This window comes from Rhynchophorus ferrugineus, unplaced genomic scaffold (assembly GCF_030347505.1).
Source record: "Rhynchophorus ferrugineus isolate W39M unplaced genomic scaffold, kcgeb_rfMv2 rfM9, whole genome shotgun sequence".
In the NCBI taxonomy this organism is placed as follows: domain Eukaryota; kingdom Metazoa; phylum Arthropoda; class Insecta; order Coleoptera; family Curculionidae; genus Rhynchophorus; species Rhynchophorus ferrugineus.
Window position 1 is genome coordinate 28268040 of NW_027472588.1, and position 27250 is coordinate 28295289.

Consider the following 27250-nt stretch of genomic DNA (forward strand, 5'->3'; position numbering starts at 1 on the left):
TGCCCGATTTCTCAAGCAGAATTTGGACCAACGGTGTGTAAATATGAGGTTGCACTAAAACATCAAACCAACTAGTAATCCAACGCACCCAAAACAATGTTCTACGATTAATTACCAATGACCTCGAAATCAAATGGATATATGAATTGATATAAAACTTCACCTTAAAAACATAAAATAAAGTTACTAAATCACAGCAACGTGGAAGCACTACAGTAGTTTAGTTTTATTTTAATTTCAGAAATACATACTGATGTACAAGTACTATAAAACAATAGTAATAATTTAATTTGTAAATTAAGATTGTACTAAGCATATCTAATGTAAGATGTAATTAATAAAAAAAAGTATAATTTTCAATAAAAGCAAAACAATTTTTAATCATCAGTACTACTATTTATGTCTCATTTTTACTACATGGAATTCCAATATTCATTTATTTATTTACATTTGCTCTTGATATTCGTTATCTGTATCGGATATCTAGTTTAAACATGATTATATTATCTTTGGAGGCAAGTACATATTTGATGTTTTAAAATTCAAGGTTATCAAATGAATTTAAGGGATTTTCCTGGCCCGTCTGATATCATTTCGGGTCGTTAATTTTAGTGACGCCGGGTCCAAAGCCGATAATCATCCGCAATTATTTTCCTTTAATTAACGCCGAAAGACGACAAAGAACAAATAAATCAATAGTGGTGATATAGTATACGTTATTTTGTTGTTCCAAACGGTATTATAGCTTTTTCAGCAATTTAATTCCTATTCATTCCATTTTAATACCTATATATTATGTTTGAAGTAATAATTATGCAGAAGTAAGTTTTAATGTTAAATAGAAAACACTTTCTAATGACCCTGTTTGAAGTTTATATGCATAGGACATTTATACGCCATATGGACAAAATGATACGAACTAGCGTTGGGAACTATCGACTGAAAACAGTTGACTAAAAAATTAGCGACTGATAATAGTAATTACTATTTTCAGTCGAATGCACGGTTCGGCTGTTTTGTTCAATTCGTGATGTCAGACAAAGATGTACGAAGCCTTTCCTGTATAAAATGTGAGAGAGGAAAGGATGGAGATAATTGCTTGGAGCAGTTAATTTGATATGTGCTTATATTTTCGAACGGTAGTATAAGCGAGACGGAGACGTACATATTCCTTCACGTACTAACTTTAAGAAAAAAAAAAGAAAAAATAATTACTGAGTTCTATTAACATGCAATTAATAATTTCATTTTAAATGATTTAGAATTACTTTTATATTTGAATGTTCTGTGGAAACTTAAAGTAACTGAATCTTTTTAATATTAAGTGTATCTGTATATTGGTGTATATTAAGTTCTTGCATGTTTTCTGATCATTGTTTCACTTTAAAAACGTATTGAAAAAAATTGGTACAATATATGTTAACTAAAATATATTTCACATCATTCATCAATCATTTTTTACGACTTTTTCCCATCCTATATCGTCAAATTGCCTTTGCAGGCGATAACGCTTACAAAGAACGATGATGTTTTGACAGCGATCCAATCATCGATCCATTTTCACACTTCTTCAGCATCTCAAAACCGTTATCCAAGCCATGCTGCATCAATTTGATTAAGTTGTAATCAGGACACTCTAGGCGACTGAGCGTTAAGCTATTGGTGATCTTTTCTGTAACATTCAACCAGTTCAATTGACTTCGGTAGATACCTGCAGTAATATTTTAATTCGATTTTAGCAGCTTCTAATACACTACATGTTGAAGATCCCACCAGATGCATAGCAAAACTTTATGACCATAATTTTCCGCTTTGGTCTCGATGTAGATGGCTCTCCTGCAATAATCTATGACTTTTTGCGCTTAGTAATAGATCCGCTTTTTATCGTCAGTTGCAATAATTAACAGAAAACCTTTCTTTTTAATTGCCAAGAAATACAACCGTTTCGTAGTGGCATTTTAGTAGTGGCTCCATCTCAAATAAAAATGCATTGCTATTGCAAGCAATAGTATGCTCTGATATTTTATCATAATTTTGAATTAAAACAAGATACTAAGCAGTGAAGTAAATTCAGCTTTTCAAATATCTCAGGGTGTATGAAGTCATGGGATTTTATCCATGGATTATCTCCTCTTGATGAAACTGTATATAAACATTCATTGAAGAAGTCCAGGTTTACCGAAGTATATTGAATTTCCACCAAAGATAACATTCCTGCCCACGCAACTCAAAAAAATATGACTCAAATCAGTTAATTAAATAAGAATAGTTTCAACATTTACCTTATTAGCCAGATTAAGTTCTTTTTAAGTTGAAAAATGCTTGTGAAAAACGATTTTCATCAAACGCATAGATTAGTCGAGGGAAATTTTTCTACGAGAATTTGAACTTGAAAAGCAGTAAGAAATCATACATTACCAAACCCAATCGTTAATAAAAATATTCTAAAACTGTGATTATATTTTCAGAAAGAGTTCCTGTTTCTGTGTGAGAGAATATATATTATCATAATGTAATTCCCTCTCTTGACACTTTACTGAATACAGCAGACAAACGTGCTTCAGTATGCCACTTAGTAGAAACTTCCTGTTCTAATTCAGTAGAAGTCACTTGAGCCATGCTTCTAAAAAACACCGGGCATATAATTTGTATGTATTGGTGCCTTTGTGGCTTTGCTTTTCATTGCTAGCTGTTTATCCATTATTGTGGAACCCTTTGACTATCAGTTGCTCCGACTTCTGCAAAAACATCTCAATATACTTAAGGTGTGCTTTTAACAGAAACCTGTGAAAACCACCTGATTCAGTTTTCAGCCAAAAACCACAGACCAATATGCTCTAACTACAATGTGTCATAATTGTTGATAATAACAGTGCAAATTTAGTTTAAATAAATTAATTTCCACACCAGCTGAACTAACTAATCTTACAAACAAACGCTACGAACTTTTTCCCAGAACTAATACTATAACCTGCAAGTGTATATTAATTACCTCCCGGATTTATACCAAACCTTTAGTGGAGATGAGTGTAATTCCGCAAACAAATGAATTTATTAAAAATACTTTGTTCTTCACTGGTGCCATTGCAGCGTCAACCTCGTTTTAATCAACTCATTGTTTAATGTTTTTACATGTGTAGATACGTAAAAATTAAACAAATACGTCGATAGATTAAGAGCCCGTCAAAGAGACAAAACACTCAGGCAACTGTTAAATCGGTGTATAAATAATTTATATTTACAAAGTCATATATAACTTGTTTTAATAATCCTAATCCTGGATTCAGACACGATGTAAATAAAGTAATTTTCCATTAAAAATAAGCAGTGTACCGAATAAAAAAATAGATGGAGATGGACTGTAATTACTAGACAACATACTATTTTGATTGAGTTTGTATAAGAACAGTGATTTATAAATACACAATCTTTACTTCTATATTTGAACGTAAGCAGCATCGTAAACATATTTAGATTATTTTATCAAAATGTAAATTGTCTGTTTTCGAATATTATTTAATTATTGTATCGAGTATGTATTAGGTATTATTATGTGGGTATGTATTGAACTGAATATTTACATTATATAATGTATCCACCATATATTTTAAACGCTATTATTAATTATCATTTTATTATATTATATAGGTTACCATTGAATTAATTTAAAATATTTACTCATAATAAATACGTCGATAGATTAGCAACTCGTCAAAGAGACAAAACACTCAGGCAACTTTTAAATCGGTGTATAAATAATTTATATTTACAAAGTCATACATAACTTGTTTTAATAATCCTAATTCCTGGATTCAGACATGATGTCTGTATGTAAATAAAGTAATTTTCCATTAAAAATAAGCAGTGTACCGAATAAAAAAATAGATTGAGATGGACTGTAATTACTAGACAACATACTATTTTGATTGAGTTTGTATAAGAACAGTGATTTATAAATACACAATCTTTACTTCTATATTTGAACGTAAGCAGCATCGTAAACATATTTAGATTATTTTATCAAAATGTAAATTGTCTGTTTTCGAATATTATTTAATTATTGTATCGAGTATGTATTAGGTATTATTATGTGGGTATGTATTGAATTGAATATTTACATTATATAATGTATCCACCATATATTTTAAATGCTATTATTAATTATCATTTTATTATATAGGTTACTATTAAATTAATTTAAAATATATACTGCTAATAATTCCAAATAAGTAGGTTAATGCTAAATCTAAATAAAATATACTAATAAAAAACATCAGTTTTCATCGAATAGAACCTAAATGTTCTGAGGTCTGTTGTGACATTGCTGAAAAAGCAACAACAAATAACAGGAAGGCGTAGTGACAATCGATGGAGTAAATCGGATCACATGCTGGCTTATCACTTACCGATAACTGTCCTGCCCATTTTCATTGATAAATATGCGATAAAACCTTTCCAATGTACCGGGTATCGCCCCGCGCTTTGACCGCACGATAACACCGAGAATAGCGAACAAATGACATTCGGAGGAGCCCGACTGATTGCGCACACTGGATACGAACAGGCGCGGATCGATCTGCCGAGCGCCTTGCGTTACTGCCTACTAGATGATGCCCCTTATCTTCTGGATGTTGTTTGGAAAAATGATTTATTTGTGAATCTCGCTCGTCTATCGATGAGATAGGACGTCTCTTGTTTGAAGAAGCATCCAAACGGATTTCCTCGCCGATTAACAGTCGCAATAACGTTCTATTTTAAGTTTATGATGGGATTTGATAAGAGAAACAATAGGAGTTTGCCGTGAGCTTAGGTTTTTTGGGTCGATGTTACTGGTCAACAGTCATCGCAAAAATAACGTTTTTGTTTTATTTTTCCGGGCGATCTTAACTGATATTCTCAAGGTCGAGTTTTATTAATCAAGAATTTTGTGCCGGTTTTTTTTATATGTCAATCGATCATCCCTTAAATAGAATTAAAGACGGTAGTAACCCACGCGAACGCTAAGCAAATATAAAACGAGTCAAAACTAAACAGTTCATTTCACAATCTAATAAAGTACTCGGTGTCAATAAATATATGTCATTGTCCTAAGTTACGCTTGTTTATCTGCAATTTTGGCAACAAAACGTCCAGAATAGACATAAGCGACCTATAAACCCACTTTCCTTCTCATTACGCATGATGTAATCAATCATTTCAATTCTGTAGAATATTTGCAGCAATTACTTTCAAAATGAAATGAAATATGTCGTTATATTATTAACAAAAGTGTTTTTTTTTCGTACAGTAAACTTTAGAGCATTATAGGTTAATTGAAAAGTCCCCGACCTGACTCATAGATGGCGCTACTAGAATTAAATCCATATGTTTTTAGTTAGCCCTAACCCTCAAAGGATGCGTGTATAATATTACATACATTATAGTGTATATATTGACAGCTGTCGGATCATTAGTTTGTGAATTATAGCATTTTGAGTGAAGCAACTTTTGTTATTGTGAAAAAACTTGATAAAAAGGAATATCGCGTATAGATAAAATATTGCTATTTGAAGGGGAAAATACAGTTGAAGCAAAAACTTGGCTTGATACCGAGTTTCCAGACACTGCCCCAGGAAAATCAACCATCAAGGATTGGTATGCTAAGTTTAGACGTGGTGAAATGAGCACCGAAGACGGTAGGAGGCTCAAAAGAGGTTGTTACCGACGAAAACATTTTAAAAAATCCACAAAATTATTTTGAATGAGCGTAACTTGAAATTGATTGAAATAGCAGACACTCTAAAGATATTAACTGAACGTGTACATCATATGATTCACGAATATTTGGGTATGAGAAAGCTCTGTGCAAAGTGAGTGCGCGCGGGCTCACTTTTAACCAAAAACAACGAGTTGATGATTCGGAGCAGTGTTTGAAGATGATCTAGCGTAATAAACCCGAGTTTTTGCGTCGATATGTGACAATGGATGAAACATGGCTCCATCATTTCACTCCGAAGTCCAATTGACAGTCATCCGAGTAGACTGCACACGATGAACCCGCTTCAAAGTGGGAAAACGCAAAAGTCGGTTGGCTAGGTTATAGCGTCTGTATTTTGGGATGCGCATGGAATAATTTTCATTGACTACCTTGAAAAAGGAAGGGCCATCAGCCAATAGCGACTATTACATAGCGTTATTGGACCGTTTTAAGGACGAAATCGCCGAAAAAAGGGCGCATTTGAAGAATAAGAAAGTGCTGCTTCACCAAGATAATGCACCGTGTATAGATAAATATGACTCAAAGTCCTTTATGTAAGCGTACATCAAAATTACAGTTCATTGATCATTCATGAGTCATTCCGCAACATTACATGCAATATATTCGGGAGTTCCGCAAGGTGTACTAGGTCCAGTACTATATCTTTTGTACATAGCTGATCTACCTGCGACAAATATAACCAACATGCGCAGACGACACAGCAGTCTTAGCCCCTCATGAAGATCCAGCCAAAGCATCAATTAACGAAACAAAATCCAATCATTTAACTTTTACGGTGTGTAGAAGAACATATCCACCAGTCAATATCAATAATTGTCAATTCCCGCAAGCAGAGGATGCTAAATATTTTGGTATGCATCTAAATCGAAACTTGGAGGAAGCATATCCTCGACAAACTGAAACAACTTGGACTTAAACTCTACCAAATGTATTGGCTTATCGGGCGCAAATCCAAGTTATCACTAGATAACAAGATATTATTGTATAAATCTATACTCAAGCCTATTTGGTAATATGGAATCCAACTATGGGGAACCGCTAGCAAGTCTAATATATTCATCATACAACAGTAAGAAATACTTATTGCCCTCTGGGAAGATTGTGGAACTACTAAGAGCGATAAAAAAAAACACTTGTAAATTTGATCAGGAATTCATAAGAGTGTATCAAAAGGTGAGAAGCGAGTAATTAAAATCAGATAAAAATATAATTACCGCCAAATTAGCTTATATTGAATAAAACCCGAGCTAAGTTAAGCAGTGCAGTTTGGAAAGACTAAATTTATTGTCTCATAAAGATTTATATAATTCAAGAGGCGAATCAATTGAATTCCAGAGGTACAAATCGTAAAAGTGAGCGTTCAAGCATGGATAAATGAGGTCAAAAACACAGGATAGGACATGTGTTGTTATATAATCTACAACCTCAGTTTCTGCATACCTACCCTACGTTAATGGAAGAAGATTTTATGTTAATCATAATTAATAATTATATATATATATATATATATATATATATATATATATATATACATATATATATATATATATATATATATATACATATATATATATATATATATATATATATATATATATATATATATATATATATATATATATATACGTGTATATTCTACAAACGGGCTTAATCCATATAGATTTGAATTACATTACTTGCTTTTACTTAAATAATTGAGACAAGGGTTTACATGCTGTTTTTGAATACCGAACAGATTCGTTAAGAAAACAATGAAGATATTTTTTAGCACCGTGCAAAATATATTATTGAGTAATTTTAAAAATAAATGGATACTTATCTTTTTATATATTGATACATAAATTATATTTATTATCTTACATGTTGTTTTATTTTCTCTTTTTTTTTAATATTAAATATGTTTATAAAAAGTTAAATAACTTAGTAAACTTAGTTAATTTTGAATTTGAGTTTCAGGTGAGATTTTAGGTTGATTTGTGAATTCGACAATATATATTCTCTATACTCTTCAACTAAACGAATAATTTATAAGAACTATAACTTTGGTTTGTTATTATAATGTTTATATATTGATAAATAATTACATTGGTTTATTTCCTCTTTTTTCCTTTCAATATTATTTTTAAATAAAAGATGTTTATAAAAGGTGCTTCATATTAAATTTGTTATATTACAAGAGTTGAAAAATATACCAAAAAACTTTGGTATAATTTAAATTACAGAAGTATTAGTCTCAACAGAAATATTAATTTGTGAGTTCACGATAATTTATTTAATTTATATTATGTTCTTCAAATATACGTATAGGTTACAAGAATTCGGCATGTCGCGTGCCAGCCGTTTCAAGAATTAAACTCTTGTGTCCAATTACCATTGGAGTTGCACACCCCTGGTAAGTAGTGGGGCAAAGTTTTGCTTAGTTCAATCATTGGCGGCGCCGATAACGTGAATTTGATTGGTTAGTTTAGAATAGTTATGTAGAAACCTGTAAGGGAAATACTTCGCTTTGATTAGTCTGCCATTTCGCCAGATTACTTTGTGACGTCACATTTATTGGCAATAGTATTTAAATGAAAATCAAATTTAATTTTTAAAATTAATTTATTAAAATAAAATCCTATACAAATATACATAAGTGTAAATAATATAAATGTATATAAACAAAAAGCAAAAAAAAACAATTATGAACTATATTCTAGGCAAAATTAAAATATTTATAATTCTTCTGTAACGCCTTCTCATATTTGTTTAGTGCCATCAATTTTATGGGATCTATTAGAGTTCTAACTTATCTTGATATATTGAAGGTAAACTTATACCAAAAATACAATCACACCTCATAATAAGTTTTAAAATTTGGTCTTGAAAATCATTATGTATTGGACAGTTGAAACACTAAAAATGTATGTGTTTTTTTAAACATATTTAGATTTTAGAATATTTAATCTGTGGAACTACTTAATATAGAATGTAGACAAATATTGCATGTTGTCTCTTTTTCTAAAATTTTGTTAAATAACCTGAAATAAGACTAAAATACAATATTAGACTCTTGTTTTTCTCAGAGAATTCTCTGGAACTGAAAATATAGACTCAACTGGTGATTTAACAACCTCAAGAGGTACTAAATCTCCCGTTAAAAAAGAATATAAGTTATATAACATGTTCATCTTCTTCACAACTTTCTCCGGGAGGATGATGTGAAAAAATTGAAGTGATGATGTGCCCTTTTAAAGATTTCTCGAGCATACTAGGTGAAGGATGCTGTTTCTACCTCCATGACCTCTAATAGATCCAACAAAATTCTTTAAGCAATCTTGGTTAAGATTTCTTAAACAAATGTAGTTATTTGTAAATTTACACAAAATAGATTTCTTTAAGGTAATAAATCCCCTAAAAGTAGCAATTAAATTTTTAATTGATGGCACCGTAACAAATATTTTCTTAACAAGGCAATCAAATTTAAATATACAATAGCTATGAAATTATTGAACACTGATTGCTCTAAAAAGTTAAAGTATTACATACATTTTAGGGATATTTTATAATTAAAAGTAGTATTTATTACTACTAATTATCCAGTTATCTTAATTATTACCTTCTTGTAAGACTTCTTTATGTAGAGATATCACACTGACAACTTGGTAGATTAATTGAATTTTATTGCTACTAACATCTTCATAAATAGGTTTTGACTTTCTGTAAACAAACAATATATAAACAGACATGTAGTAGATAGATAATTTTATATGTACCTGATAAAAACAATGTTGGATATGCATTTACCCTAATACCTGTTCATGAAGGAAGGGTAATTCTAAATTTTTCATTAAAATGTACGTGACAGACACCATGACGTTGATATATTTGCATTGTGGTTTATCCAGGTAACTTACTACTATTTACTTGATCAACCCATTTTTGGAAAGGAGCGAGATTCTTTGGGAAACGATGTTTAATTTCCGTAGTAGATATTTACCCCGGTATACTACATCTTTTACTACACTGACGCAATGTCATCAATTTTTATATTATTACTCCATAATAATTAATGTAAAACAGAAAATATGCACAACGTAAAACGAATATTTCTTAATCTAAACAAAAACCAAAACCTTCAAACAACAAACTTAAAAAATGGACGCCCATAGAAAATGCTGACTTCACACAATTTGATCGACCAATCACGTTCCGTGTTAGTGGCGGCACCAGGAATTTAAACTAGCCAATCACAATTTGCGATCGCAGTGCTACCGTTGATTGAACTAAATAAAACATTTCCGCAAGGTCGCTTATACCGTGAAATTTCTATTTTTTCTATGATAGGACTGCACTAATAATAATATTCATCTATTGGATGAACCCTTCTCCTCTGACCACACTTTTTAATTAATACATTTTCACTAATTGTAGATGTAACCTACAATTTATTATTACAATCACTGAAAACTAGATATTTATCCAGAAGGACGCATTGCTCCTTAATCTTTACTGTGATAATGTTCACATACTATAACTTGTATAACTTAAAATATTGTTTTATAGTCATAGTGATATTTTCCATTTGTGGTAAATCACATGGGTAAAGTAGTTAACATAGTGATTTTTGGGGCCACTTAAATGGAACACTTTTGTACTGAATGCGAGGAAGATTATGTTCCTAACGGTGGATCATTCTTCAAGAGTGGAGTACTCTCAACAAAATTAGGAATTAAGCAGAAAAATGGACAAAATAGCTTCGCATATCCAAATATTGTGAATAAGTTATGTAGATGCAAAAGAATATAATGAAATTTATAAATAATAACTGACTCCATTATTTCCAATTATTCTTCCTATTAAATGGCGAATCGTAGATCGAAATTATTTGTTCTGAGATATGCTCAAAATATTTTCATGAACTTTCGAATATGAAGTGTACAAATATGGTAGAACGGAACGACAGACAAATTTTATAAACCCTCAGGATCATGGAATAATATTCAGAGAGAAGAGAGAAAAAAGAAATTATCAAGCCGCACAAGAGAAAAATAATCATTGTCGTCTGGCATAATACTTAAATCTAATCTAAAATCTTAAATCTAATGTCATGGGTCGCATAAGGTCATTTTGCAGAAGACTAAAACCATTACAGCTTAAAATGTGTCAACCAGAAATATAGAATGTCCAGAAAAATATATGATATATTTCAGAACAAAAATAAACTATTCTAAAAGAATATCCACCTACCTATATTCATAAATCATTTCATCGTAGAATTTGAATATCCAATTCATGCAGTACTTGTAACGAGCTTCTGGCCAAATCCAAGTCTCTTAAAGTAAATCAGAATCTTTAGAATCAGCTTTTAAGCATGAATAAGATGGCATTGAAAAGGAATCAAATCTAACTTCAACCGTAAGTATATGTAAAGTAATTGTCAAAAAACTGACATCTCTTTCACCAATGTATAAGAATGCATGTCCTTTTTTTATTCCGAATCCTAAAAGTAATATGAATTGAAAATGATCACCCAAGATTCTTCCCCTTCATTAACATGAGAACATCGCAATTCCTCTGGGGCATCATCTATTTTCATGAAACCATTTTTTAGGTATTATGACTACTATTTTTATATAGTTTTATTATAGTTCTTATAAATTATTAGTATTATGACTAATGAATATTTGTAATGATTCTCATAATGCTAGTGATATAGAACTTTTACTACCAAACAATCTATAATGAAAGTTCTAAAAGAAAATTAGGGGTGTCATTGGCAATATATAAGATAGTTATACAATTTCAAGGAAATTTTTCTTTGGTAACACTACTAAAAATATAAGAAAAGAGCTTTTTGTTTTACACACAAATATATAAACAAATATATTTTTATTTTACTTCAAGCTTCAATATGCTTTTTTTAAGGATTAAATTAGCTTAAAAGCTTAAATTAGTTTTTATTCTGTGTCCTTCATATGATGTATAATGATACTAGCTGCATAAAACTGAATTCTGGCGTACAGAATAATAAGCAGAAAAACACTACAACTGTATAACTCAATTTATTGTTATTAAAGAAAACATATACAAAATAAACAATAGGTATTCCGAATAATTGACACTTAATGATGACTAGTAAATGAAATAAATCATACTAATTATTTATTAAAAATATTCCTTTCCATTACGTTTATAAATACATAAACATGTATAGCAACAAAAACTTATTTACCTATATACACCGTCCAACCTTACAAATTTATAAAACCCGAGGAAATTTATAAAATTTCTTCAAAAATACCTTCAATTCCTTCCCTTTCATTCAAACAAATACCCTCGTATACCACCAATATGTCGTATATCACACCACCATCAGTTTTTCGTTAAAATACATATAAAAAGTTTCTAAAAATTAAAAATCTTCAAAGATCGCAATACTCTTTAAAGACTGTAAAATAGTAAGACCAAATCATCAAATAACTTTGAAACAAACTTATTTGCTCATTATACAATTATTGTTTTATTGAAATATTCAGCTGGGCTATAAGCATGAAAGTTTTGAATCAAATTGCCACAAACTAGTTCACTAACCAAAAGCATTTAGATTTCGAAATATTGCTTTTCTTAGGTAATATTCTAACAAATTGTTGCTATCAAAGCCAATTGCAAGTGAATAACGAGATAATTAATCGGAATAATTGGTCTTAATCAAATGTATTTTCGCCATTTCTTTTCATTTAAAGTGGATAAAATTTTAAAAAACATTTTCAGGAGTCGGTAAAATATAAGTTTTTGTGACTGTATATTTTCTTCTTTTTAGTATAAAGATATTATTGTGTTTACAAAAAAGTATATTTCAGCCTATACCTGGTATGGCACTGATGTAATATCTTACTTTTCCTACAAGATAGAGTTTGGTCATTAAGTAATGTCATCAAATTAATTTACAGACAACAGAATTATCAAAATTCATTGAAGTTATCAATGAGAGATATAATTAAAATCTAACCAAATACAAAATGCCATAAATCCAATGACAAAAATAGGTTTTAAAAATGGAGTGTAACACTATCACTGTTAACAAATTATACTACATATTGCTATAGCTTATGATCAAAGTCTGAACTTAAATATTATTTCTATTCTAGATATATTGTTTTGAATACTGCAGTATTATAGTTCATATACTATGGAAAACAAAAATATAGATACATAAATGGATTCTCTAATGAGAACCATAACTACCCTGTTAGCTGTAAACTTTTTATTGTTATTATTAATATTCTTTAGTTCTAACAGAAATGGTTATATTTATTACAATATACTAGATTATTAGGTAATCTGGGAAGATATTTGGTATGAACGGTTAATTGATAAAATCACCCAACAGATAAGTTAACCATAACACTTAACAAACAGACACAATAAGTTAAAAAACTATAGTACAATACTTAGTAAGACAAATTCATTTAGTAAAGTAGGTACTTTGCATATTATTATTTAAAATTATTTAGATATCATGATTTATATCCACCATATCACTCATTACTGTATTTCCTATGTCATACAAAATTAAATTGTAACTAACTTATCCATATACTAGAGTTCAAATCAATTTTGTATGTAAAATTTGATAACAAATCTGGGTCAATTACAATTATCTCAGCTCAATTCAAATATTTTATCTAAATAAATATTTTGGAAATAATCCTATTTTGTACATAATATAGGCAATGATTATTAAAATATAATTAGGATTTTTTAAATGCTTCAATAATTTGTTTTCGAACTATATCATAAATTATCTAGAACAAAATACTACGATGGAAGTAAAACTGATATTTTAAATCAAGCTAATATATGTTAAAGCTCTTCTTTGTGTTGTAATCTTCTAGTGTTGATCTTTGGGATACCTTCTAATCAAACGAAAATCTTGGAAGAATTTATTAGCTTAACCAAACTGGAAGCATGACTTAAAGACAATGTTTGTCATAATGTGTGTCTGTGTATAAGCATGCTAACTTTAGCACTTTTTTTATAAGTAACTTTGCATGTTTTAAATTTCCTATCGCCAACGTTATCAGCGATATGACAACTTCCATTGATACTTTTGTAAATACAGTCTGAATTATCATTATTAATATTATCACTAGAATCGCCGTCGTCGTCAGCCTCATTATGAATATCCGCACTAACAAGAAAATTGCTTTGAATGTCTGTGTGTGAATTGTGAGTCTGAGAGTCGTCGATTGGCTCGACGACGCACCTCGCCTCTGTCACGGCATCGTTATTGTCCTCGTTTTCTGACACTTCGTTTATCACCGGTGACTCCGCCTGCGGTTTGTGTTGGTACTTTGATTCATCGTGAGTCCACATGATAATTACTCAATCTATCCTGTGGGGGCCTAGACGTGTTGTGTCCGGATTGCCTTTGTAAATGTACACCTGGAGGAGGATGAGGAGATCGATGGTGACTTGCATCGAGCCGCATATCCAAAACTGGACGGGCGCCGACCGCAATAAAAAATATAGAGTCTTGAAAATATCACCGCAAGTCCAGAGGATCACCATGGATAAGCTTGAAGAAAACAGATGGTTTAAAAACTAGTCTAAAGAAATATATGATGTATATCAAAGAATAGAAAGCCGAACGAATAAAAAACCATTCTGATAATTCCGTACGAATTCTGATCATTTTGATGTAATTTGTATATATGCTGACGCATTTATGCTAACTACCATAAACATAAAGTACTATAAATTGATAAATAGTTATAAATAAGTGTTCATTCATATATATTACTATAAGCTATAAATATATTGACTGCGAAAATAACATAATGCAGTAACAATAAAGAAAACTGGGTAAAAATACAAAATCATACCACAAATCTAACTCATACAGGGTGGATCATTGTTGCATTCTTGTTGATAATGTTATTGAATCTCCGCTCAATTTTACTTATGTTTACGTTTTCTGAAAGCACCGATTGTCTAGTATGTCTTGGCGCTTTGCTTAAAATATCCCAGGATAACCACCAAAATTAGTAACATTTTATGCGGGTATCTATCAGAAAAAGTCACTTAGTATGACTCGCGACTGGCTATGTACCCTTTACAGTTGGGTTATTAACATTTTTAAGAGCTAAAGCTATTTTGGGAGAAAAATAAATAACTTTTATATATTATTTTCTAAAACATCTTTGAGAACTCATCGAATATTGATCAGTATAAATTCGATATACTCAAAATACTTATAGATAGAAGTAATAAATTTTTGAGAAACCACAGGATGCCATAATAACCGTTATAATGACGATAAACACACAGCATCTGAGAATAAATAGTGGTTGATATACTTTAAATAATTTAATTTCTTATATAGATTATTTCTGGAAATATTCATGGTCTTTAACACTGATCAAGAATTAGACTCCTAATACAAAATTTAGTCTCCTAAAAAAATAAAAATATCTAGAAACCCACAAAAAAGATAATGTGAAACAAGGATGGAATTTAAGAAATTTTAATTATATACCTAAAAGAAGTCCTTAAAGACCATTTTGAAAATCAAAACTAGCGCAAACTTTTCCACTTTCCTAATGCCATTCAAACATATTTATTTACTATGAAAGTTTGACACAGATATCTGTCAAAGTGAAGAACAATAATATTAAAATATCGAAACACATGGTCCACCCTATATGTAAATTTTAATAAAATATGTTTAAAAAGCCCTCGCGAAAATAACTATCTAAATAAGCATTACTCTAGCGTTTAAGTTTATTAACATACCTCATGCCCTCTGTAGACTTGCTTCTATAATTTTTAATAAGTTGAGGCACACCTAAGAGCGCCTCCGTGAACACAGCCATGAATCCAACAAGTTCAACAAAAATTATATATTCAATAAAAATATACATCAAAATGGACGCCACTATAGTGAATATGAGCATGCAATCCAGATACGAATGAAAATCTGACCAGTTCCAGAAGTTTTTGGCGCCAAAATCTACAAAGAGAAAACGGTTTGTATTAAAGGGATGCGTTTACTTTATCAATATGTACATGCATTTCCCTCAATGTACTCAAGATTCACACCACGATTAAGAATATTACAGCCGTCATGTGATTGAAATCATTTGGTAAAATAACATATTTAAACAAATCCTAATACGAAACAGTTCATAATTGTCCTTTAAACATATCCATTAGTGAAATGTGTTAGTTACAAGCACAAGCAAGTTTAAAAGCATGTGGAATGTATAACGGTAAAATTTATGTATGACACTCGTCACTAGTCAACAGACGCTCATTTCATTCAAACGCGTTTTTCAAGTAATTTTTGTATCAATTATTCCGCAATTGGCAAATGTTATTTTGATGCATTAAAAATTATAAAATAGGTGTACAAATAAATTTCTGCTGTTGGACAAAAAAGCGCCACCAATAAAATCTGTTCAAATTGTCTGATGTAAAGCAGAAAAAAAAACGTAAAACGTCATACGTAAGATTGAACACTCATCGGCAATATAACATTGAAATGTTAGGGATTTTGTATTTCCACCTATTTCTTAAATTTTGGACTGAATAACCATCGTCACTACCTTTAATTTGAAGACATTCTTTACAACCAATTGTATGCGATAATGTGATTTTGTACATAAAACACAATTAGGCAGGTATGCGCTGGTGCAAAAATAATACGGGAAATGTTATCGAAAGTAAACTTAAAGATCACTTGAAAGGTGTGAAAAAGTAGTAGCCGGTGCTAGGTAATACCTTTAATTCACTTTATTAAGTTAATTATAAAAATCAAAGTCCATTTTGTTTTTAAATTAATTTGTGCCTACGGACAAATGGTCCAAACTAATTTGAACTCCCAATCCTATAGAATTAAATTAACATTATATAAAAGCTAGCTTGGTTGGCGCAGTGGTCAAGGCGACAGGATGGTCCTCCTACTGTTGCGATAGCCGCGGGTTCGAATCCTGCTGGGGCATGGATACACTATATATTTGTGATTGTAAATGCTTTTATAGGGAACTGAGGAAAATCCGACAAGCTATAACCGTCCCAAAACCGGTTGTTTTCTAGGATGGTCTCTAAGTTTGTCACTGGCCAGTCGGTAGGCTTAATGCCGAGAACCGTGATTCGAAGCCCACGTTAAACAGTAGGTCCGGTCCAGATAAACCCTGGTTGGTAAAAGAGGACTTTAAAATATATTCAAAATTATATAATCAGGATCTATAAAACAATATTACTATAGCGGCAGATAATAAATATATCTATGTCATTTCAGTTAATATATTAAGAATTTTTACTGGATAAAAACTGATAATTTGGTACCGATTATTAAAATTATATTAACTTGTTAAATAATGGCTTCTATCACAAATTTAATCAAATGTATTTTACATGAATATACAATATCTAAAAACCTATAAGTGGTTTTCGATAGGATAAAAAGACTATTAGTAATTATATTGATGATAATTATGACACTAACTAAACACATAAAAACTAAAAGCAAGAGAGAAACAAAGCTATATGGTGGAGTAATAAAGAATGCTATTACTTTTATTATAATTACAGTAACATATGGGCTGAAAAATCCCCGGCGTAACAAAGAAAATACGTTTTTTTTGTTCAAAATTGGCTTTATTCTGATGAATACGTTAAGACGTAATCTCCATAAGAGCCACAGAATCATTCGAGCACCGTTCTAACATTTCAATAGTACTTTTGTGCAACGATTTATATTTTGCCTCATAATAGGCCTGTCACCAGTTGCTGTCCACTCAGATGATGATCGTTTTGATTTCAGAGTGAATTGATGGATCCATGTTTTATGTCCATTTCATCCATTGTCACATATCTTTACGATGTCGGCTAACTCAAGCAACTTCACTTTTCGAACATTCAAAACGGTTTTGTTAATTTTTTTATGTTTTCTGGTGTTACCACCTCATTTGGACGTCCACTGCGTTTTGCATCATTGGTGTCTCTACGACCACGTTTAAAGTCAGCAAACCAACGTTTTATTGTTGTTTCTGATGGAGCGGAGTCCTTATAATACTTTTCAAGCTATTGCTTCGCTTGAACGATATTTTTCTCATCAAGAAGCAATATAAAATTAAAACACAAAATTGTTTTTGATCCATTGTTTTGAAAATAACAAAAGTAGTGCAACTCTTAGCACTATAACTCACAAACTTATGAATGAACATCATGAAATTTCAATAGCTTTCTTTTGAAGGTTAGTACTAACTGAAAAAAGCTGCGAATGCAATAAAACTAGCGCCATCTATGTGTTAAGCCCGAGACTTTTTAGCCCATATGTTAAAGCGTAATTATAATACAGCCGGTTGTTATTTACAAGCACTAAGTTCCTTAAATCCTAGCTATTTAATATGGATGAATTAAGTATATAAGTATAAGCAGAAACATTAGTTTTTTAATATTCGCAATTAAGCACAATATGATTTGTCCAGATTCAGAAGTTCTACTGAAGAGCATCCCTGTGAAATATAAAACAAAAACCATACATTTAGTACCACTGAAACACTGTTCAATTAATAAACCAAAGAATGCAGTTTTCTTACCAAATATAAAATTGTATAACTTTTGTTTAATAAACTTTATACATTGAACAGTGCCATATAATGACAATAAACGAACATAATGACTGTGCTTTATCAAAAAGCTTTTATGGACTTACAACTAAATAATCAATTTGACGAAGTTTTTAAGATGAAGCTTCATTTGATTTATTCATGCCTTTCCTTTATTGGAATATTTCAATTTCAATCCAAATATTATTTAAAATCGATATCGCAAGCAATATAAGAGAATTATTCCAAACAAGCAATAGAATAGATCCGGAAATCAAAAAGCCAACATATATGTCCCCAAAAACCTAATTGTTTGTTAGAAGCAGAAAATTTAGATATTAAGCGATAGCGTGCAGGCCAATTACCACAGATGCGTTGGGGGGGTCGAGGCTTTGCTGACAGAAGTTTTAATCTCTTAACCTCTTGGGAATTAGCTGTCAAATAAAAAAGTTATGCATAAGGAGCTTCACACATTATTTAACGAAAACATGTTATGTCTATTTAAAATAACAGTGAACTCACGTCATCAATATGTTTAATGTATTGCCTGCCGCAAATTGTAAATTACTTTTAGAGTAAGACAATATTTTCCTTCTTATCGTATTATAATAGTAAAAATGAGACACGATGCTGTCTAATAAGTTCGAACTTGTATCCGAGACAATCTACAAATGTCCTCATATGAAGCCGGTGTCGAATCAAGATTAGCTTGATGTTAGCTCCATCAGAGATCAAATATATGAAATGTATAAAAAGATTGAGTCATTTGTTTAATATTAACATAATTTAATACAATTATTTTAGAGGAAACTGTTAGTCTGAAAAGAATCGAAGAGGTCTAATCAGACTTCCAGGCATTGCTTTTAAAAGAATACAATTTTTAAAAGCATATAATAAAATCAAGGAAGATTTATTATTTCCAATTTGTGTATTTAGATGAAACATGGATATTTCAGAAATGAACCGATATACCTAATGGTTACTTATGGCAACATGATAATAAGAATAATGTTAAGACAACAAAAGTTGATGGAAAAAGGTAAACGTGGGAATAACAATTTATTAGGTTTTACTAGTCATAACAGGAATGCTTCATAACACCTTCGGTTTGGAAAAATTTGATCAGACCCACTGATGAAGAAATTGACAAAGGATGGAACCAACCGTGAACAAATCTGAAAAGTAACAGTTTTTGGAATATTGGAACATAACTTTCTGAATATGAGATTATGATTCAATGCTGACAATTTCCAAGACAGGGTGATGACAGTAGAAAGAACTAAAGGTGAGTATAAAATTAATATATGATAACTGCAGGAAATCTTATTGTAAAGTGTGAAAGATTTATGTGCTCTGATATGTGTGTAATTGTTCAGGACATACATGAGCATTTGGTTAAAATGTGTGAGCACGGATTAAATCTAGTCTTATCAAAAGATGTGTATACAGGTAGTAACAGAACAAACTGAGGAGAAATACAGTAATATCAAAATGACTTTAGAAGGAAACACTACACCGAAGAAGACAAGAAACAAATCTAAAAAGTAAATATGCTATCTAATGAAAGTATAATACATAACTTGGATATACAATTGTTAATTAGGTGGATTAGGCCTTCAGAGGATCCATTACTTAAAAAAAAACATATCACATAGGTGGTTTGGAAAAGTATAAAATGTAAATATAATAAAATACAACCTTAACCTACACACTATTATAACTGTATAATTAATTGTAGTTTTAAGCGCTTCGATAATATATGCATCAGATGTACTATAATGTCAAAATAAATTATATTTGATAACAGTATTTTTGTTTGTTTCATTATTTTATTTAGATTATAATTTTGTAATGCTAAAATGAACTAAAACTCAGAGTTGATGCTGTAACATTGCGACGTTTTGACGTCATCAATTTAGATGACGTGAGTTCACTATTTGATTTAACGGACTATATGCAGTTTTATACAGCATTTATTTTATTTACACAAATATATTTTACATTGAGTTATTTATAAGATTCTACGATATAAATTAGTTTAGAATTAAGGCTTCAAATAATATGATTATTTTTGTTATCACAACTGCTGAATACATATTTAACAGTTTTAGTATTTTCATTCAAGCACTATAATATCTGAAAATCTTAGGAAAACCCAAAAAGTTCGTGTGTTTCTTTTAAAGGTCGGCAAACAATCGATTGTAGTCTAAATGTCGCGATCTAATAATAATATTACTATATGTATGACTTTCTGACTGACATTTTTTTGTATATATTTTTAATGTCTATATATACAGATGCGTATTAAAATGTAAGTCTTGATCAAAATATAAAAAAAAAATTATCAAGACATTATGTACTTAATGTTTCATATATGTATTTTATCTAATAAAGATAAGATAAAGATGGTTTTAAATAAAATGAATCACATCTGGCACTTTTATATATTTATATATATATATATATATATATATATATATATATATATATATATATATATATATATATATATATGTATATATATATGAAGAAGAAATATAATCAAAAATATATAGATTAAAAATAGTCCTATATTGTGGGCTAATTCAAAATAGTACACAGGATTAAGCAAATGACCTTTATGATATCAGTCTTAAAAAGTGAAAAGTTGAACTTTATTAGAACTATAGAGGGACAATATTAGGACAAATTGATACCTGTAAATATCCTTTGCCTCACTTGATGAAGTTGATTTTTATTTCGGACTCTAACACATAAATGAATCATAGCAAACATGGTGATGTTCATTACCAGGCTTTGTATTAATAATGGATATTCGAAATGCTTCCCAAACCTAATAAGTATGAAAAAAATAGGAGGGTTTATTTGAAAATTTATAATTTTAATTTTAAACTTACCAAAATAATATTCTTAAAGTGTTTGCAATGAGCAAAGCTAAGCAGACTAACAATGAAAAGCCTTCTGCATCTTTTGTTTTTTTAATTTGTCTGTATTGGGGTATATAAGGAATTACACCACCAATTATCATTGCCCCTGCACTAACCCATCCTACGACATGTCCTACAGTTAAGGACAACTCATCGGATATTACCCAATCCATTGTTGAATATATTTCCAAATATCTACACTTGCTTTACATTATCTTACATTCAATTAATTAAAAAACACGCTCCACTAAAATTACCTATTAAAACATACACTCACACAGACACACTAATAACGCTCTCACTGTCACAGTGTGTCAATTATACCGGCTCAATAAAATTATTTCAGAAAATTATAAAAAAAATTAAAATGTATAGATCGAATGCAGTACTCATTTATAAGTTTCTAGCTTTAAAATGTAAAGTAATATACCACATTTATAGTTATCAGTGTATTACAAAGTATTATCAAATTATTAGATAATAAAACCAGATAGACCATAGGCAACATATTTTACACAAAAATGTTCAAAGTTTTGATTATTTCTTTAATCATACCTATAAAATATTTATTTATATTCAAACTTCTTATAACATTGTAAGATAAAATTTATATTGAACTGTTTTTAAACATACCAGGACGTAAGTTATAATCTTTTTAAGTATGTATGTCGATAGTTATGCAACATCTTAAATAGAAATGTAATATTTTATTTTTATTGCCAGATGTACTCTCCGACCATGTAATTTGCCATAATTTTAATTATTTTAAAGCAAATATTGTAATAATAATATATTAATAAAAATATGTAATAATATTTATATTTATTTATTTAAATACTAATAAACAATTAAATTAAATTATTTTTAAAACCCTTGATAACTTAATTGCCAATAATTTTATATAATGAATGACTTATTATTTATCTCTTAACTAAATCAATCTTATACAGACAACAAAGCAATATATTTACAAGAAAAAATTGGAATTTTAATGACCTCGACATGTGTCATCGTTGTACTTTCATCTGTACTGTTTCGATTGGAATACCGAATATATATATATTTATATATATATATAAATACACATTTAGAATGAATTATAATTTTTCAGTATTATCTTAAATTTATCATATTTTTATATTAAAAATAATAGCCTATCAGTAATAAATTTATATACTTCATATCAATTTAGTTGCCTAAGGGTATTGGTAACATTTTGTTATCGAAGGCTTGACGTCATCATTTCGGTCGGCGTTCCGTATTTCATTGACTATGCATCCGGTTATTCAATCGAAACCACTTAGACGAACGCTTCCACGAAAAATAGGTGTGTGAGGAGTACAAAGCTGTGTTTGAAAAACGTTAAAAGACCCGTTTTTATTAAAGTTTCAAGGTATATATTATTTTTAGTAGACTTTTTAGCCATTTACTGGTGTCAAAATATATCTTTGTTTTGTGTAAAACGTCAAACTAACCTGAAATTGACAATATTGACATGACATTCGTTGACATTTACTAAAATTTTTGTCATCTATCATCTTAATTCAAGTATTCTAGTATTTATTTGTTTATTGCAACCCTTAGAAAACAGTCACAACCATATTTAAACTTTAGAACAGAAAAAAAATGATTGCAACAACCCCTCCCTTTTTTTCTGACGTCAGCCATTTCTACAGTGTCGCTTCAGAGAGTTTGTCGATATACTTTATTAAATGACATAGTTTTCTTTAATATACATTTTTTTGTTTTGTAAAATGGTTTAAGTAAAAAATCCAATGATTTTAGGACATAACTGATTAGTTTTTATTGTGTTATCCAGACATGTCTTCGCCTCAATATGAAATACAGGAAACAGGTGAGTAAAATTGATATATTAATATGTTGCAATTGTAAAATCAAATTATTTGTATGTTAAATGCAATATTTTGTTAATAGATCAAGCAAGGTTCCAAACAAGTAGTGCTGAAGAAAATGAATCTGCTTCAGATGAAGAGCAGCAGATTTTATATGCCCCATATGATTCCACATATGAAACACAATATGAAACTTATGTTCCGAGAGCTGTTAAAAGAAGAGGTCATTTACCTAAAGATTCTGTGAAGATTTTAAAGAATTGGCTATATGAACACCGATTTAATGCTTATCCAACAGAAGTTGAGAAACATGTATTATCACAAGAGACGAATTTAACAGTTTTGCAAATAAGTAATTGGTTTATTAATGCTAGAAGAAGATATTTACCAGATATGATGAGAAGAGAAGGCTATGACTCCATGCAGTACACAATAACACGAAGAAGAAAAGCCTCAACGAGAAGAAGTTCCGATGAGGTATGATAAATAAAACAAAAGTATAGATGTAAACTGTATAATAAATTCCTATTCCAGCTTGTCTATCAAAAGGGTAACAAAATAATGAGATATCAAAGGGTTAAAGATGGTGATTCTGAAGAATATGAGGACAATGGAAGTGAATATCTTATTAATGAAAATGGAGAAATTATTACTGAGAAGAGATTTAACCCTTGGAATGCCGATATTCATTATGGATTGACCGTAAATCCAGCAGATCGGGGGTATAAGGTTTAATAATTAACTTGATTTTTTAAAATTATGTATGATCTTCTAGTTCAACTAGTGTAGATGTTAGTCAAGGATCTAAATCTACTTCACAGACATCAGTAAAACCTGCAAATTTTGCTTCTAATCTTGTTATGGTTAAAACAGCATCTGGCAAGAATGTTATTTTAAAAGTTGTTTCTCAGGGTAATGGGAATGTAAGTTTGTTAGATAATTTAGTCTATTCTATCTAGGCTAATATGTTACATATTTAGCTTCCAAAAGCAGTAATTTTGAAACCTGCGAAGATTATAAAAAAGTCTGTGATACAGACACAAATCTTGGAAGAGCCCCAGCTGCAAGTGTTACAGGGAGAAGAGGAGGAAGTAGCCATTGATGAAAGTGAATTTGCCTGTCAAAACTTGAAGCATGAGATTTTTGATGAAGATGTAGAAGTAGAATCTGAAGATATTGGAGAAGTACCTGTCCTAGAAGAAGAAGTTATACATGAAGAAGAATTAATTGAGCATGAGGATCCAGAAGGTAATTTATTATGTTATAAATTCATTTAGTTGTTAGGATTATCATTAATAATTTTTTGTTTTAATTAAAGATTGATTGTACTAAATATATTTAGTCTTTTAATTGTTTAAACATGTAGTACAATGCCAGGTTGTGTGACCAAGTCACTACAGAAATGATTAATACCAGTGTGAGAATGTTATTTTAACTTCACATATAGTGATAACTATTCCTATACTGAAAAAGGACACTGTAAACAGTTTAAGAACCGTCAAAGTCCTCTGTCAATAGTTAGGAAGGTGTTTATGAAGATTATACAAATGAGACTTAAAAGAGCTCGCTAGTAGACAAGTTGAGATGAACAAACGATACCAAAATGACCAAATGTGGTTGAGGTCCACCAGCACCAACAGCAGCGTTTAGTTGGAGATGTAGACACTCTCCTCCAAACGCCGGCTATGGATTGATGATATGTGATTAGAGAATAGGAATACATGTTCAGTCATACAAATTTACATTATTACAAAATTCAGTTCATTAAAGCAAACTAACTCCATTTGATTCTAGTGTTATGTATTTACAAGTATCTAAACAAAATTGTTTACTACTTTTACTTCAAATCCTGGTTATCCAAGCATTAATAATGAACTGTATATAGTCTATCCAAAGTAGCAGTGAACAGTTAACCATAACGTTAAAATAAATGAAATTTTTTAACATTCTTGTTTCATTATTTAATTTGCACTAGAATGTTGCAATATACACAAGTTAAAATAAACTAAAAGTCATGTAGCAACATTGTGACACTTTAACGTCTTAAATTGAGATGTCTTGAGTTCACTGTTACTTTGGATAGACTATATAATCCTTACTATATATAATTTTTTCAAAAACAAATCGATTTATGGATGTATGTACGTATTTGAGGTATATTTGATATTAAAATTACATAAATATTTACAGCTGTATTTGAAGAAGAATTAGTCCAAGAAGTTGAAGGCGAGGAAGAATTGCAAGATGAGGAAGTCGTCTTGGATGAAGTGGACGAAGGAACCTTTCTGAGTGAAGACATCTTTTGCGAAGCAATTCAATCGGAACCCGAAGAAGAATTCGTTAACGAAGTAACGCTCGAGGAAGAAGTAAACGAGGTTACTATCGAGGAGAACATGGATGAGGTTGCAGTTGATAACTAGGGTATGATTCAGTTGATGAGAGGGGAATGCAAGAAGTCAAAGGAATTGTGCGTAAAAGATCATTCTTCAGTCGTTCTGTTGTATACAAAGAGCGAATAACATGCAGTTATGCATAATATGCAGACTTGATTTCCCCTTTTCACCTAGATTCTAGAATAATCAATTTGAGGAAAGTTAATTTAAATAATGTTTCATAAACATGTAAAAATAACATTATCAGAAGAGTTGATAGACTTTTTTTTAATTAATTAGATTCAAGTTTTTCATGTTCGTACAACGGATTCAGATATAGATTGTGTATGATGTGGTAAGCAAATCAATTCGAGTCCCGTTCGTTATATATTGGTTATACATAATCTATACAAAGATAAAAGCGTTTAAATCCAACTTGAACATAGTTAATTGCTAGGATTTTGATGTGAAGTGTTTTTGTAAGTTTTCACACAAGAAATCTGCTGCTATAACTAGTATAGGTGAGCGTAAAAGTACTTGTGTAAATTTTTAGGAAAATGACAGTTTCGATGTTTTTTCATATTTTCTTAGGTAATATGAGTATATGATGTCAACTTATGATCTTAGTTGTATCAAGTGTATCTAATATGTATTATATCCATCAAAAATAATTATGCCTCTTTTTATTAAATAAATATTCCTTATCGCTGGTACATTGCCATTGGATATTGTTAAGTTTTATAGTTAAGTATTCGACGTTTATTTAATGAAAGCCTTTACCATACCTATAAATTAAATTTAAAGAACATTGCGACCATCAACATTTTTACCGAAATGAGTATCGCTGGCTTGCTGAACACGTCGGTATTTTTCTATATATGACCCGATGTCTTAGGACAAATTTCAATAAAGAGTATGTTGCTTGGATGCCGTTTTTTCTTATAATCCCTCGATTTTAATACGACATCGTTTAATCTTCTTCCCTTTGTTCCAACATCTTAACCAAGTCTTTTATTTATAATCCAAATTTTTGTAGACCACTTATAGTATTAATTAACGAGGAATTTCAAAAACAATATGTATTAAATATTTAAGTAAAAAATCGTAATTTATACATACAACAAAAATTATTCAAATAACGAAATTGATTTCAGTTTTCTTGTATGAAATATATTTTATTTTAATCAAATTTCATTCTTCATCATCGCCAGTGTTTAAAATAAATTTAATCTAACATGACTTTATAAGCAAGCTTTATAATGTAAATACTGTGAATTAATAAATTATATATTTGTAACTTCAACGCTAAGCACAAATGTAAATTGTTTCCTCGGCATGTTTTTTTTTTATTTGGTTTGAGCTTCTGCTATTATATTTTTTTACAAACACTAAAGGGCGGTTAGAGAATACTAAACCACTATCATGTTTTATATGGATATTATGGTGTGCATTACATATTAGTTTGAGACTATGGTTATAGGCTGAATAATAATTATGCATTTTTATTTTAACATCTCAAATTAATTGATAGTTACAATAATCTGCCACCATATATGAAGATCATTGTGATGGGGTTTGAAAAAATAGCAGCATTGTAGCAATTATTCAACAGTATTATAATTAAATTGAAATGGGGTTATCTGTTGCTCAAGCATCTGTATTATTCTAAAGTGCAAGCTCGTTGTCGAGCGTGCTTTCATGTGTCCCGCTTCATTGACTCACTGCAAATTTGTTTTAAAGAGAG

The 27250-nt window shown here is 30.2% G+C and overlaps 3 protein-coding genes and 2 long non-coding RNA genes across 10 annotated transcripts in view; 2 read left to right on the top strand and 3 right to left on the bottom strand.

Annotated features, from left to right (window-relative positions):
• Positions 1–4644, bottom strand: part of LOC143202577 (ubiquitin-conjugating enzyme E2Q-like protein 1) — a 28770-nt gene extending 24126 nt beyond the window's left edge. Inside the window, exon 1 of one of the 2 annotated variants that reach the window (XM_076414188.1) lies at positions 4407–4644. The gene's annotated coding sequence lies outside the window, so the exon portion shown is untranslated. The remainder of the gene's footprint in view (positions 1–4406) is intronic. The other variant, XM_076414189.1, reaches the window with a different exon arrangement.
• A 3696-nt stretch (positions 4645–8340) lies between these two features.
• LOC143202580 (uncharacterized) lies at positions 8341–11672 on the bottom strand. 2 transcript variants are annotated; one of them, XR_013007192.1, is made up of 3 exons: positions 10988–11672; positions 9357–9457; positions 8341–9088 (listed from the first exon to the last, which is right to left on the bottom strand). It is a non-coding gene; the product is annotated as an uncharacterized LOC143202580 (long non-coding RNA). The 2 variants fall into 2 exon arrangements; XR_013007193.1 differs by lacking the exon at positions 10988–11672 and adding an exon at positions 9514–10885.
• Positions 11673–11786: 114 nt separating this feature from the next.
• LOC143202579 (solute carrier family 66 member 2) lies at positions 11787–21729 on the bottom strand. 2 transcript variants are annotated; one of them, XM_076414192.1, is made up of 5 exons: positions 21252–21729; positions 21051–21187; positions 18720–18788; positions 15536–15752; positions 11787–14318 (listed from the first exon to the last, which is right to left on the bottom strand). In XM_076414192.1, the coding sequence occupies exons 1-5, from the start codon at positions 21452–21454 to the stop codon at positions 14126–14128; spliced, it is 819 nt and encodes a 272-aa protein (XP_076270307.1). In that variant the 5' UTR covers positions 21455–21729; the 3' UTR covers positions 11787–14125. The 2 variants fall into 2 exon arrangements, with proteins under 2 accessions (XP_076270307.1, XP_076270308.1); XM_076414193.1 differs by lacking the exon at positions 18720–18788 and having other exon boundaries at positions 21252–21725.
• LOC143202581 (uncharacterized) lies at positions 15750–20155 on the top strand. 2 transcript variants are annotated; one of them, XR_013007195.1, is made up of 4 exons: positions 15750–19100; positions 19159–19639; positions 19731–19898; positions 19958–20155. It is a non-coding gene; the product is annotated as an uncharacterized LOC143202581 (long non-coding RNA). The 2 variants fall into 2 exon arrangements; XR_013007194.1 differs by having other exon boundaries at positions 15750–19639.
• A 793-nt stretch (positions 21730–22522) lies between the features above and the next one.
• LOC143202582 (uncharacterized) lies at positions 22523–26433 on the top strand. 2 transcript variants are annotated; one of them, XM_076414194.1, is made up of 7 exons: positions 22523–22674; positions 23067–23136; positions 23217–23611; positions 23669–23856; positions 23910–24057; positions 24115–24382; positions 25325–26433. In XM_076414194.1, exons 2-7 carry the CDS (start codon positions 23103–23105, stop codon positions 25552–25554), a joined length of 1263 nt encoding a protein of 420 aa, XP_076270309.1. In that variant the 5' UTR covers positions 22523–22674; positions 23067–23102; the 3' UTR covers positions 25555–26433. The 2 variants fall into 2 exon arrangements, with proteins under 2 accessions (XP_076270309.1, XP_076270310.1); XM_076414195.1 differs by having other exon boundaries at positions 22561–22674; positions 23101–23136.
• The last annotated feature ends 817 nt before the right edge of the window (positions 26434–27250 follow it).